This window comes from Balaenoptera musculus, chromosome 21 (genome assembly GCF_009873245.2).
Source record: "Balaenoptera musculus isolate JJ_BM4_2016_0621 chromosome 21, mBalMus1.pri.v3, whole genome shotgun sequence".
Classification (NCBI taxonomy): Eukaryota; Metazoa; Chordata; class Mammalia; order Artiodactyla; family Balaenopteridae; genus Balaenoptera; species Balaenoptera musculus.
This window is the reverse complement of record NC_045805.1, coordinates 5,731,141-5,746,067: the sequence shown is the minus strand read 5'-3', so window position 1 is coordinate 5,746,067 and position 14,927 is coordinate 5,731,141. Positions and strand designations below refer to the sequence as shown.

General features: G+C 37.7%; 1 protein-coding gene across 6 annotated transcripts in view; it reads left to right on the top strand.

Moving 5' to 3' along the window:
- The window catches only part of WDR17 (WD repeat domain 17), a 94,990-nt gene that overhangs the window by 75,081 nt on the left and 4,982 nt on the right, over positions 1-14,927 (top strand). For 5 of the 6 annotated variants that reach the window (XR_005018148.1, XM_036838485.1, XM_036838489.1 and 2 more), the window contains 9 exons: positions 1,819-1,951; positions 2,423-2,514; positions 3,814-3,913; positions 4,751-4,890; positions 7,171-7,191; positions 8,847-8,958; positions 12,016-12,157; positions 12,434-12,536; positions 13,813-13,914. Coding sequence is in view for 5 of the 6 variants with exons in the window: in XM_036838485.1 (XP_036694380.1) it covers positions 1,819-1,951; positions 2,423-2,514; positions 3,814-3,913; positions 4,751-4,890; positions 7,171-7,191; positions 8,847-8,958; positions 12,016-12,157; positions 12,434-12,536; positions 13,813-13,914 (945 nt within the window). In the remaining variant the exon portion in view is untranslated. The remainder of the gene's footprint in view (positions 1-1,818; positions 1,952-2,422; positions 2,515-3,813; positions 3,914-4,750; positions 4,891-7,170; positions 7,192-8,846; positions 8,959-12,015; positions 12,158-12,433; positions 12,537-13,812; positions 13,915-14,927) is intronic. The other variant, XM_036838487.1, reaches the window with a different exon arrangement.

Genomic DNA, 14,927 nt, shown 5'->3' with positions numbered 1-14,927 from the left:
GCAAAGACTCTATTTCCAAATGAAGTCACATTCACAGGTACTGTGGATTAGGGCTTCCACCATGTATCCTTTGAGGGGGAAACATAGACTGTTCTCTGTTCTGTTCTATTCATTCGTTCCACAAATATTTAGCGCTCACTACATGCCAGTTACCGTAGAGGACTATTTAATGAGTAATTACCTTGCTTCTGGCATTAAAAATGAAAAGTTTGGTTTTCGTTTCATGGGACGTGGTTTAGAAAAAAATTCAACTGTAACTCACACGTACCAATAAAATCAGTCAGAGACTAAGCATGAAATACAGAAGGATTAACGCGTTAGCCGTGGGAAAGTGGACCATTCCCTAGCACCTACTCTCCCCAAGTAAGTTAAGCAATAGCTAGCTCCAGCCCTCAGACTGCAGGCTCCTTAGACTAAGCTCTAAGAATCCAAAGTAATTCTAAGTTCATGTATCTTCTATTGTGTGTACAATTACTACACAATTGTAAATGTCATTGCTCCCACTGAAACCTTAATAAAGTCAGGTTAGCAGAGGGTATTTATTTCACAAAACAATTTTGTTTCAACCTAAGAAACAACAGTCTTTTTCATTTATCTTTGAAAACCAACACCTGATTTTCTCTGCTCCTTAGTTCACATGGTGGCCAGAAAATCATGTCCCTGCAACTCCTAAGTTCATGTTTTATGGATCCAGCCATTCAGAAAGATTGGTGGGCAGTCTCTCAGCCCTACTTCTAAATGCCCAGGAAGAGAATATTGCTTCTAAACAGCTATAACAGGGAAATCAGGGCCAGATGGTAAAAGCCTGGTTGTTAGGGAAAACTCCAATAACCCTGAACTGGAGACTGTTAACAGTCATCTAGGCAAACAATAATAAAATTGTTGTTTTATTATTAAATAAAAAAGTGTCTACTGCACCCACCCAAAAGGTGGCAATTGAAATGGAGTTTAATGCAGGTACCAGCATAAATTAAATATACCAGATTAGTTTTCAGTAAAACTGAGATTAAACGTTAAGAGTGGAATTAACGAGGTTGGTCATTGAGAAAGTAATGGGGACTTAAAACAGGAAAAGAGAAACAGAGACAGACAGACAGACAGACAGTGATGGGTGTGGAGAGACAGAGACAGACACATGTATATCCTTCATAATCTCCAAGATCAGGCCCCCGCTCCCCCCTCACATATTGGGAACATTATTTTTCTTTAAGCTACCTTGCTTGGGGCAAAGCTCCTTAACCCTTTCCAGCATATGAGCACAGCAAAAACATAGCTGGTTATGACAGTGAGTAGGGAAAAAATAAAAACAAATAAATTTCATGTTTGTTAAATATAAGTAACTGAAATAAAATTTTCTTGAATTATCCTTTTTAATGATTCTTAGGCTACTTGCATTTAGAGGCTCACCAATCATTGCTGTGCTAACTAAAACACTTAAAATTCTCTGTCTTTAGTGAAGTAGACACCCACATATGCATTAATCCAATTGAGAATAGATGTCCCATCACACATATCTAGGTAACAACTTATCAGAAAGATATATTCCTTATTTTAATAGCCAAGCTACATTAATTTTAAGACCTGAAATGTTCAGTGCATTTAAAATATGAAAATCTGTAGTTTCCTAAGGGAAAACAAGTACTAACAGTGTTGACTATTTCAGAAAACTTTTGTCCTCCTTATGTGATACGATTATAAATCTAAGTCTTTGTGGATTCTGATGCAAATTTTAGATACTTCAGAGAATCTCAGTCAAACTGAGAACCTTGAAATTACTATGTTACATTAAAAAAAAAAACTTTGTTGTTATTTTATTAGGAGAGCTGATCAGTTAATCCAGGAAGATAAGGATGATGTCATTCCATACTGCGTAGCCATTGGCGATGTGAAAAAATTAGTCCATTTTTTTATGTCAAGAGGTCAGCTTAAAGAAGCTCTGCTTGTTGCACAGGTACAAACACGTAACGACACAGGCTGGACACATTGGGAGGGGCGTGTGGGAGGGGGAAGGGCATGTTCACGTGATGGACAGAGTTGTAGATGGCTTGACTTCTGCTCCCCTCCTGACCTTCTTTCTTGGACATTTCAGTCACCCTCTCTTTGCTCTGGCCACACTGAACCTATTTTAGATCTTTAAACATGCAAGCGTCTCTGAACTCTGGTCTTTTCTACGCTGCTGAACGTTGTATACACTTGAACAACTCTAGTAACCATTCACTTGAAGCTTCATGTTGATACAACAGAGTTCATGGGTTGGTTTTTTGGGTTTTTTTGTTTTTTTTTTTAAATTCTAAGGGTATCTCCAAATCGTAGTATAAATTTCAAACATCATTTAAATATACTTTGTTCAAAAGAATATTCTGAAATTGGTCCATTATCAACAGTTAGCTACAGATTAACTAAAGATTGCATTAAATTCCAGGCTGCTTGTGAGGGAAATATGCAAACCTTCCATGTTTCGACACCTAGAGGATCTTCTTGTTCTGATGATATCTACAAGGAAGACTTTAACGAGTGAGCGATTCGTTCTTTGTTGGGGATCAATATTTTTTTGTGGCTGGTTTCCCTTGAGGAGCTTTTGCGAGCCAGGCAGTTCATCCTTCTTGGCACGCAGAGGACTCGTCTGTCTCGTGTCCTCAACTGCATTTCTCACCACAGCATGCGTCCCTAGACGAGGAGGGAAATGTCAGGCACGCAGACACAGCCGCCGCACGTCTTATGTAGCTTCCAGAAAAGCAAACTGCATTTCAGTACAGAAACTGCATATAAAGCACCTAAATCCCTAAAATCTGATCAAACCTGCTGGGGAGGAGAGGCAGTAAAAGTAAGATGTGCCGTTTATTAATGTTTCACCCTAGACTCAGTGTGGATAACGTCTCCCTGCCATCACTCAGAATCCATGACCCTGGTATTAGCACCTGGAATAACATCTAGGCCTCTTGACATAGACACACTACTATATATAAAATAGATAACTAATAAAGACCTGCTGTATAGCACAGGGAACTCTACTCAATACTCTGTAATAACCTCTATGGGAAAAGAATCTAAAAAAGAGTGAATATATGTATATGTGTAATTGATTCACTTTGCTGTACAGCAGAAAGTAACACAACATTGTAAACCAACTGTACTCCAGTACAGATTTTTTTAAAAATTAAAAAAAAATGAAATCCAAATACTTACGTTTTTAAAAGAAATGGAAATTAGGATTCTCCAGCCTTTTGACCTTTTTCAAATCTAGTAATCTACCTTCCTCTGCGTCTTCTCTTAGCTCCTATCATTGCCCTAGGAAATAGGATATTTAAACTTTTAGGACACTTAACAAGTAAAAATGATCACAAAATGTTAGGCAAATAATGTGTTGGGACTAACATATTCCTTCCTGGTGTTTTGCTGTTATTCTCTCTCATTTCTAAACTTGGCATTTTAAAGATCTAAAGATTACACCACCCCTGTTTCAGTCACCACCTAAATCTTGAAAAGTTTCTGTTCAACCTGTAATTCTTCTAAGGTTAACTGCCCCTATAGCTGAGGCATAAATTATTTGACGTAGGATGGGAAATTCTGAAAATTTGGCTTTTCTTCTGAAAAGAAGAAAAATTGCAGGGGAGAGCAGGTAGCCTATCAGCTCATCTGCTAAGAAAGACTGCTTTCCTGATTTTCCCCCCAAATCAGGCTTTCTACCTAAACCAAGGATATAAAATTAGATCTTGTTTGATCCCTTAAGCAGCTTGTTATAAAAAGGCATCAGTTCACTTTTATGATGACGTCCTTGTTTTTATATCCAGTACGTACACTTTTTCTTCCTAGACTCCTGCAGGAAGCCTGCAGAGAGCTGGCGGAATGGTATTTTCAGGACGGCCGGGCAGTCCTAGCCGCGTGTTGCCACCTCGCTGTGGATAATATCGAGGTACATTTCAAATTGGCTCATGTGAATGAAAAGCTCTTAAGATATGTCATGATGTTTGAGGGGGAATAATACAGTGACTTTCTATGTAAGATCTGGTTTTTGCATGCTTTCCAAGTCTGAGCGATTACATGCCCAATAAACACAGATAAACTCTACAGACTATGAGATCTTTTTATTTCCCTATTTATTTATTTTTATTACAAGAGACATATTTGGAACAACCTTACTTTAAGTATTTCATCGTATATGAGAAGCAGTAGTGTGGTAAAGGGAAGAATCACCGGACTTGGACTCAGAATCCCTGACTTTTGAAAGCAGTTATTTTTATACATACTTTAGTATATTCTTCACAAGTTATGTTTTTGAGGTATTTTTCATTTGAGCCTCTAATGTAATAGGAAACCACTAAGTAAAGATGTGGGTTCTATTTTGCACGTATCCTTAGCTATATTGGCCTTAAGGGATAATTGATAGTCATTGTACAGTATCAAGGAAGATTTTAAGAATTTACTTTTTTTCTGATAGAGAGACTGAAGGGCATGTTGAGGATACTGCAGAGAGACTGTTATTAATTAATCACAAAAATGTGAGCAAAGGTTCGAAACTCTTAAATTCTGACCTTATAAAATGTGCTCTGTGTCCCTTTATCAGCTTTTCCATCTGAAAACTGTAGTTGCCCTTACATAAGTACTGTAGACAAATGTTAACACTCAGTTTTTATAAGAATAATCAATTATAGGTTAATACAACTTTATCTGCGTTATGAGATGAAGTAGGAGAATGATGATCCTACCCAACATCTATGAAACTGAAGGAATTCTTTTCTCATTGAGCAAGCTGGCTATGGCGTACCTGATTCGCGGAAACGAGCTGGAGTTGGCAGTCTGTGTGGGCACGGTGCTTGGAGAGCTGGCAGGACCCGCAACCCACTATGCGCTCGAGCTGCTGGCGAGAAAGTGCATGATGATTCCAACGTGGTGAGCATTTCTACAGTCAAAGAATAGTTTCATAGTGATGGAAGCATTTTTTGAATGTTGTAAGTTGCTCTTGGTAAGGTGTGTGTTGGGAGAATATACGAGCTCCCTTTTAGATAAAGATAAGATGTGAACACAAATTAAGAGTGAGAACTACCATGGCTATGTAGCGAAGTCTGCCATCACTTATTCTAAAGTAGCCCAGTTGTAACGTGTAATATTTCAAACACATAAAGCACCATGAGACTGTAAATGTGCACTTCTTAAGATTATCAGGACCACGCATTCCCACTTTTTAAATTCTGCATGTCTACACTCATTCTTGTCAGATCTTGGGTCTTAGTTTGAGGTTTAGAAAATAAAGTCACCTTTCTAATGGAGAGCAATAATAAAGATGGTGTAGCCGGACACTTGGAACAAACTTGGGCTGTGCTCTAAGAGGCAGACCCGGGAGAGTCCCTGGGGGACCTGGAGCTCCAGCTCACAGCAATTCTCCCTCACATCTCAGGGCAGTCTTTCATCGTGGAGGAAGGAGATGGCGCTGTCACTCACGTGTTTGTTGAATAAAGATGATTTTAGACCTCTGTCTTCTCTTTCCCCAGAACACGTAGAACCTTGGGAAGTTTCTACATGAGCTTGTTTATGAGGACTTTCACCTCTCCCCACTGTACACTCCCTGCACACAGGCCCCCGCTCTTACGATGGAGCTATTCAGACGCCACTGTTGAACACTACAGATGAGAATCGTCATCACCGCTAACTAACACTTCCGTACCGCTCTCTGTGCGCCATGCACCGTCGTAAGCGCTTACATGCAGCAGTTCACTCAGAACTACACAGTAGATGTTGATTCGCCTCTGGTCTCCATAAATGGAGATTTTTAGAATACCAACAATGGTATTTTTAGAATACCAACTCTTTACTAAGAAATGATCATTAACTGTTTTTGCTTTATTGCTTTGCAGAATGCCAATTCATTTATATAGTTTATATAAAACCTAACTACAAAGTAATGAGAACAGTTCCTATAACCTAGGTACAAAATCACTCATGATTTTATACTTTAAACCTGTGTAAAAAATGAACTGTGGCTTTCTACAATAAAACAATAATTAACTCAACTAAGCAAATTGAAATGCCAGGACTCAAAGCTACATAAACTGGCTCCAGGGTTTGCACTCTTAGCTACTGTCTTAGTCAGCTGGGGCTGCTGGAACAAAATGCTACAGACTGGGTGACTGATAAACAGGAGAAATTTATTTTTCATGGTTCTGGAGAGTGAGAAGTTCAAGATAAACTGGCAGATTTGGTGTCTGATGAGAGCTGGCTTCCTGGTTCGTAACGGGCTGCGTTTTTGCTGTGCTCATGTGGTGGAAGGGGTGAGGGAGCTCCCTGTGACCCCTTTTATCGGGGTACTAAATCCCATCGATCGCGGCTCTTCCCTCATGACCCTGTAACCTCCCAAAGACCCCACCTCCTAATACCATCCCACTGGGGGTTAGATGTCAACATAGGACTTTTGGGGGACACAAACATTCAGTCTATGGCAGCTATCACACTACACCACCTCCTCTTCCAGAGCTGAGTCAGAAAAAGAGCAGTGCTTCCCGGTCTCCTTTCCTGTTGGATCTGGGGGCTTCAGAGAGATTCGGGAATCTCAGAGTTATTCTAATTTTTACCCATATCTTACAGTGATGTAAGAGCTCCCTCCCCTATCAGAATGAAGTGATGCCCCACCATCAGTCTCAGACTTAAGTGTACCTAACGCAGACCGTCCCTCGAGAGGACCCAGTTCCGTCTCTCAAGAACTATGGTAGTTGGCTCAGACCCAACCGAAAGCATGAGGTCTAACTCACACTACTTACCCACAAAGGTGACTGACGCTGTGCTAGAAGTCATCGTCTAATTCAAATGCAATGTGATTACTTTTTAAAACAAGTAAAGGTAAAAAGTAGCAAAACATGGATATTAAATTCTAAAGAGGTTTCAAAATCTTCCACCTGACTGTATGTCTTATTGCTTTTAATATAAAACAAACTTCTCCTTCCTTTTAACGCCCTCCAAGAGTCCTTTCTTTATATAGCCATAGATTTGTGTACCAGAAACCAGGATAAAGTTCAGACACTGAAATACATGGATCTGGCTTTTTTCCAGGTGAAATCTAATCCTAATGTAATTTTATAAACCGAGAACACTTTGTGTTTTTTACAGTTACTGGTAAAAGTTTGCTTTTTCTTGGTTGTCATTGCCTATTCATGGTATTCAAATTTATTTTCTTTTTAGCTTTCCATCCACTGGATACAGGTATTATCTAGTTTTATTAAAATGTTCAATTAAAAATTCACATATTATTAATTTTATTTTTAGAATACCAACTCTTTACTAAGAAATGATCATTAACTGTTTTTGCTTTATTGCTTTGCAGAATGCCAATTCATTTATATAGTTTATATAAAACCTAACTACAAAGTAATGAGAACAGTTCCTATAACCTAGGTACAAAATCACTCATGATTTTATACTTTAAACCTGTGTAAAACATGAACTGTGGCTTTCTACAGTAAAGCAATAATTAACTCAACTAAGCAAATTAAAATGCCTACAGTGAAATTTAAGAGTTTGGATCATTTCGCTGGTCTATATCAGTATATAAAAATATATACACACATTTTCCCCTACTGGCATACTGAATTTTCAATAAATAGTGAATTAGCCTAAAAAGTAAATAAAATTAGCTAGAATTGCTATAAATTTCTCTGTATCAGGGTATGATTCTAGGATAAGAAAGTCAGACTTTTGTCTGTAGTTCATAGAAGTTAAAGTAGAATTTTAGCACAGCTTTTTTAAACACTGTAAAAGCACATGATAATTTCTATATTCTCATGGACATTATTAAAAACTGCTATTAAATGTTAGTATCAGAAAACGTAAAGTCATACTTTTTATCAAGAACAGATGAATTACTCTAATTTGGAACCTGTAAAAACACTCAAAGATTTACTTGCCCAATGATGATAGAGAATTTGACACATACAAATGATCCCTATTCCTGTTCTTTACTCACTGTATTCTGATGAAACATCTCCCTAATATTTTCTAAAATAATTTATTCACTTGAATGACCAATTTAGATTTTGCTGAAGGCTGCGCACAAAGAAGGCGGAGGAGGCTTTACTCCGAGTCCGCAGAACAGCCTTTGTAACTTCACATCTGGAATGCTGTCTCTTCTGAAGTCATGCTGAATGTCTATCATTTTCTTGAAAATTGAATAATTATATCGTAAGCCGTTAAAAATTAGTGATTTCTCACTTATGAGGCGTGAAACCAAAACCCCCTCACCTCGTGACTTTTAAAAATGATTTTATACAAAATATTTTCATGTAAAGCTGTGAAAGTCCACACATTTTTTAAATGTCTGATTTCAAAATGATTTATTCCATTGATTAAATCTTTAGAAAGCAAATCGGAAAACTGCATTTCTATCTTTGATTTCTACCTAAAGTTTAAGAAATATGCAGAATACCCATACATCTAAACTTAAAATATCTAAATATCCATTCGTTTTAGTGAGCTGGAAAATACAGTTGTCCATTGTTGGCAAGTGTAGCAAAAGTTGATGAGAATTAGCTTTCACAGAGTCTGCCTTATAATTCGCTCCAAAGAACATGTCTAATACTACTTAGTTTGGTTAGAGAATTATTCCATAATAACAAAATTAATTGTAAATATATAAAGGCTCAGTATTTAGGAATTTCATAATACGTTTTTTCTTCATGCCCTTTGGTTTCTGTAATCTACATTTAGAGGAGTTTCATAACTAAGTAGGAAATTAGTACTCTTTATGTAAATAGAAAAGCAAGGGAGGTGTAATGAGTCTTCTTCCTTTGAAATAGTTCTAAAATGTTATTTTTAGGCCTTTTTTTCCCTCATTGAAGTTTCCCCTTTTGTTATGTGCATAGGAATTTGGCAGTTGATCTTCTCCTAATGACTCCTGATAGTGAACTACAGTTAGTAAAACTCTGTGCTTTCTACCCGGGGTGTATCGAAGAGATAGACGATCTTCATGAGAAGGTATGCCGATGATACTAAGTATTCTAGTTTGGAATGCAGTGCTGTGATTTAATTAGCTTTAGGTTTGGTCAAATAGTGATGCACGCAGAGAAATGAATGTACGGTCCCATCAGAATCCTCTCATAAAGACAACAAAAATTATAACAATAAGGAAGAACATTTATTGAGTTTCTACTATATGTTTGGAACTGTTCTAAATTTTCACATCTATCTGTTATCTATCTGTTACTTAATTCTCATGAAACCCTGAAAAGCAGGGGATACTGTTCCTAATTTATAAAGAAGGTGAACTCAGAGAAGGTAAGGAACTTGTAACTAGTTAACGGTGGGGTGAGAACTTCAACGTTTGTAACTTCCCATCCCAAGCCCTTTCCACTTTGCATCTTAAGGTACAGGTATGCTAACTTTAAAAATAGGCAGTTTAGGATCTTTAAAAGAATTAGTGAAGTATAATAAAATTGTCCTGCTTATTCTAAAGTGCTTTTTAAAAATGCTCCATTACAGAATACAGGAATTTATATACCAAGATTACATATAAAAGCAATCAAAATGTTCAACAATAGGGAGACTGTATTAATTACAGTACATTTCTATATTTCAGTGCTATTAATCCATTAAAAAGGTCATGAAGTTCTATTTTTATTGACATTGGTAGATGGCTATAAAACAAGTAAATAAAAAGCAGATGATAAAACTATGTACACACCATATGATTTTCATTTGGAAAATCAACTGTGTACATATTTATTTTATTTATAGCACAGTGCAGTTCTTTTAAGAAAAAGATGATATAAATAAAACATTTTCTCATCTTTAACTCTCAAAATAACAGAGTTTTCTTATATGAACCTTGATTTTCCCTGCAGTGGGGAATTGGCCCTATTCATTCAACAAGGGATACTAACTGAGTATTTTGTTAATACAGATAGACCAAAAATGTGTGTGAGTCTGTGTGTGTGTGTGTGTGTGTGTGTGTGTGTGTGTGTGTGTGTGTATGTGACTGTGTATGTTTATGGTATCAGGGAAAATACTTGCGAAAGGATAAATGTTGGAAGTTACCAATGGGTTGTGAGATTATAGGTGATTTTAACTTCTTTATACACTTTGCTCTGTGAATCACTTTTTAAATGAGCTGTGCTTTGCTTTATAAACATGACAAAAGTTATTTTTAAGTTGAAATTAAAATGCATATGGAAGGAGGCAGGAGTGGATTTTTTTCAATTATCCTTTACATTTACTGTGTAGTGTTTCAGTGTACACTGACATATTCTCTGAGGCCAGAGGTGCGGTGTTAGTATGGAGGCTAAGAGAGGCTAAATCCTTGTCTATGTTTACACAACTATTAATGAGGGGACAAACACAGTATTCACCTGGTCTTTTCATCACACATCCTGAAAGGGTATAATTGGACTCTCTTGCAGACTTCATTAATAACTCTTTAGAAAGACTAGTTAGTATGTGAGTAAAGGTGTTAATAACCCTGGAGAATTCCACAAGTAAGACTAAAAATCATAAATACATATATATATACATATTTTGGCTGCGCCATGTGGCTTGCGGGATCTCAGCTCACCAACCAGGGACTGAACCCGGGTCATGGTAGTGAAAGCCCAGAATCCTAACCACTAGGCCACCAGGGAACTCCCCTAAAAATTATATTTAAATATTAAGTCATATAGCTTTTAGAATTTTAAGATAGGATAAGAATTACAGGAATGATCAACCTACTCTTCTTATCATATTCTGTGTCAGAATGAAATTTCAGTGGGAACCATTTGTTAATTCCCTCTACTCTCAGAGCATATAGCAAAGTGAAGAAACTTTTCTCTTTCTAACCAGGCACAGTTCCTAGCACATAGTAGTTGCTCAGTAAATAACTGGCATTCAGTGAATAAAGATGGGGAAACAATATGAAATGTCACATACATGAGAGCTCTTTTAGTTTAGTTTGTTGTAATTCTTTGGAGAGAGTTTGAGGGATCTAAAATATTCAGTTTACTTACATTTTAAACAACGGAAAATATGAAGCTGTGGGATAAACGCATTAATAAACAAATTGAATAAACCATCTTAGTAACTTAAGGGGATGTAAAAACTAGTGAGGAGGAACTAGAGTGACAAATCTCAAAGCAGAGGAGACGGGTGACCCAACTGTGGACGAACCACATCATCTGCGGTCACAGCACAAAATATTTTTTGCAGCGGAAGCTCCGTCTCAGTGGTTGCCAAAGACCAGTAAGACAGCAGTAAACTGTGCCTGTGTTGCTTAGAAACAAACCAACAAACTTTAACACCTAAACTGCAAATATCATGAACATGTCAGAGTTTTATCTAAAATTAATTTATAACTTAATTATAAGTTAAAGTATTGATTTGAGTTATTAATTATTAAGTCATTAATTTATAACTTAATTCCTGTGTACGTTATGGAAGCAGAAAAACTTACATGAGGGAGGAGTAGACTCTCAGTTTTAACAGAAAAAAATTATTTGAAAAGACGGGGAGTGTTGCTTTTCATTTTACGGTAATGAAATTTCATAGGCTCAAATCTCCACTTTGTGGCATTTCGGAATGTCAAAGCTGAAAACGTTGAGAGCTTGTCCTGCTCAAAATAAAGTTGCTTTGTCTCAAGGCCAAGTGAAAGTAAATCACTGTGTAGAGAACACGTAAGCATGCACCTTTTATGTTTTCTACATTTAATGTAGTTTTTGAGACTGGTCGGTGTATTTGTTCTAAAGTAACTCATTTCGGCATTTCCTGCTCAATTACATTTGCAGGTACTAATTCTAGTATCACAATCAGGACAATTTACTTCCACCTCTTTTATTAGGTATTTGTGTGATTAAAACTACTGGCTCATTAGGTAATACCCTATTTATTGTTATTAGATCTTAAAGATATTCCCGTAAATATATGCTTTTGGTACAAATTATTTCATTTACAACTGTTCTCAGCAACTTTAATGAGGAGGCATATTGGAAACATTTAGCACTTAATACTATTGCTTTTATCCCTATAAATTTTAGTAACAGTGTCATTAAACCAATTATTTTCTAGTGCAAGCTACCCACAGTAGAAGAATGTATGCAATTAGCTGAGACAGCCCATGCCGATGGCAATATATTTGAAACTATAAAGTATTACTTGTTAAGTCAAGAACCTGAAAAAGCCCTTCCTGTTGGTATTGACTTCATCAAAGGTATGTGTTCAGTTGGTAGTATAATTTAAAATCTACTCTTTTATTTGGTATTTTCTTTCATATTGATAAAAAGGCTTAAAACCAAGCACTAGCCGTCCTGAGTTTAAAGAGCAAAGAGATTGCTGAGTGTTTGGTATTGGGACCTGATTGTGATCTAGAAAATAAAGAAGTAGATAGCGTTGACCAGAAAAGAATCAATTACATAAGTTAAAAATTGGATGAACAAGTTTTAATCCTATTATTTAGAGAATCTTTTATTTGGTTTTATTTTGCCAGAATATATCAGTAGTTCAAATTGGACTTTGGATACCATTTACCCTGTTCTTGACCTACTGAGTTATGTTCGTACTGAAAAATTAGTCCTGCATACATGTACTGAGTGAGTACTTTTTCTCCAAAATGCGTAACTGAGCTTATGTAATGTTTCAGAATGGCTGTATTGTTTTTTTTTTAATTAATTAATTTATTCTTGGCTGCATTGGGTCTTCGTTGCTGCGCGCGGGCTTTCTCTAGTTGCGGCGAGCGGGGGCTGCTCTTCATTGCGGTGCGCGGGCTTCTCATTGTGGTGGTTCCTCTTGTTGCGGAGCACGGGCTCTAGGCACGCGGGCTTCAGTAGTTGTGGCACGTGGGCTCAGCAGTTGTGGCACACGGGCTTAGTTGCTCCGTGGCCCGTGGGATCTTCCCGGACCAGGGCTCAAACCCATGTCCCCTGCATTGGCAGGCGAATTCTTAACCACTGCGCCACCAGGGAAGATCCCACCTGTATTGTTTTTGGTGTTCAGATCAGGAAATAAGATCATCTTGGACAGATAGGTGCACGTGTAGAAAAATTACATTTTAATTTGTGTTATCCTTAAGTAAAAATACAGAGGTCAGTTTGAAACAAATAGTAAATCTTAGTGCTCCCATTTCCTAATACCTAGTGTGTTATGTGTATGTACACACAGACACACACATACACACCTGGTTCAAATAGGACCAATTCGGAGCTTTGGGATGGTTTTGGACCTCATGTCCTCGGTGGTCTGTCTAGTGGTCATATCTCTTAAATCTCCATGTGTGCAAAGCATACTAGGTTGGGGAAAGAAGTGCAAGTGCTAGAAAGTAAAAAATAGACACTATCCTTGAATTCAAGTATCATTTAAGGACATTGTTATCCATGTAACTAAAATCCCGAGACCACATATATTTATACTAGAGGTTTTGGGCTATTTTTGTTGCAATGCCATGTGGAAAAGATGGTGCAGAGCCTGTGAAACTTTGGCAAGCTTCCCCAGCTGGGTGTGCAGGAGGTGTTCTCTGCCGTTCCCTGCAGTCTGCACAGTATGCCAGGAATCCGTCAATCCGACCCAGTGCATTACTCGGGGAGAAATTACATGAAGGAACAGACAAGGAAGAGAGAAAAACAAGAAGGCAGAGTTAAATATTATTTAAAGACTTTTATTTCAAAATGCAATTTATGTTATTGTGTACATGTCTGAATAGGAGTTAACTGATGAATAAAACATCTTCAAGTTTAGAAAATTTTCTAAGCATGTTTTGCTATAAATGTCACCCATCAAAATACAGAGACACAAGTACAATAACTGTATATGAGAGCAATGTGCTGTACCTCAAGTTATGGCATCTTTAAAAATAAATATATTCTCTTTTAGAGCTCGAAACGAATTGCTGATATTGTGTGGGTACGTTGGTGCTTTGCTGGCTATCAGAAGACAGTACCAAAGCATCGTCCCGGCACTTTATGAGTACACGAGGTAAAAGCAGGTTCTCTTCTACTGTGAAATTAGAGAAGTGCCTTTCACTGAGACGGTTAGCGTCTAAGTGCATCGTAGAAGCAACAAATACATCTTGCACTCATCCATTTATTTACTAAGCATGTGCTTCATAATAAAGCAGCAGTGAACGATATGAATTAGCAGTGAACTGGGGTGTAAATAATAGAAATCCTAATTCTAGCTTAAACACTAAGGTTTCCTGGTCTTGTGTCAGGACACTTGAGGTAGGCATTCTCGGGCAGATTCCATCGAGGATCTGGATTCTTCCGTTCTTTCGGCTCCGACATTCTTGTCTTCCTTCCTCTTGCCTGAGTGACCCAGGGTTACCAGGTAGCTCCCAGCCCTCTGGGTATTAGGTCTACATTCGAAGCAGAAGGAGTGGTAAGGGTGAAAGGATGGAGACCACAGAGGGCAGGACCCTTTGATTCAGGAAGGAAAGTCTTGCTTAGGGCTGTGCACCTACAACCCCCTGGCCAGGACTGTGTAACCCTACTTTCAAAGGAAGATGAAAAACTGTGTATTTTAGCTTTCCCATCTCTGCAGTGGAAAAATGCGAAGTATATTGTATTCAGGTATAACCTACCTGCCAAACTCCTGTGTTTTCTAACAGCTTGCTGAACATCAGCCATTGTGCTTAAAGCTTCTCATACTCAAAAATAAAATCCAGTGCCCCTGGTGGGGAGGTCTGGTGTAGCTGTGGGCCTGACCGGGGGCAGCAGAGATTCCTGCTGTCAGGGCTCTCAAGGAGAGATCTACGCCGGCAGCATGACCACAATTCAAAAGCAACTTTTAACACTATTTAGAAAATATATTGTGAGAACAGTAGGATGTATCACATGGAATTAATATTATTTGATGAGCTGTGTTCAGCTCTATATGACTTTGGTAATGAAAGAGAGAAAATGGTCCCTTGAAAAAATATCACCAATACAAGGAAGGCATTTTATTCCTAAGGCAGGAGAGACTTGAGACAGTGTGGCTGGGTTAGAAAC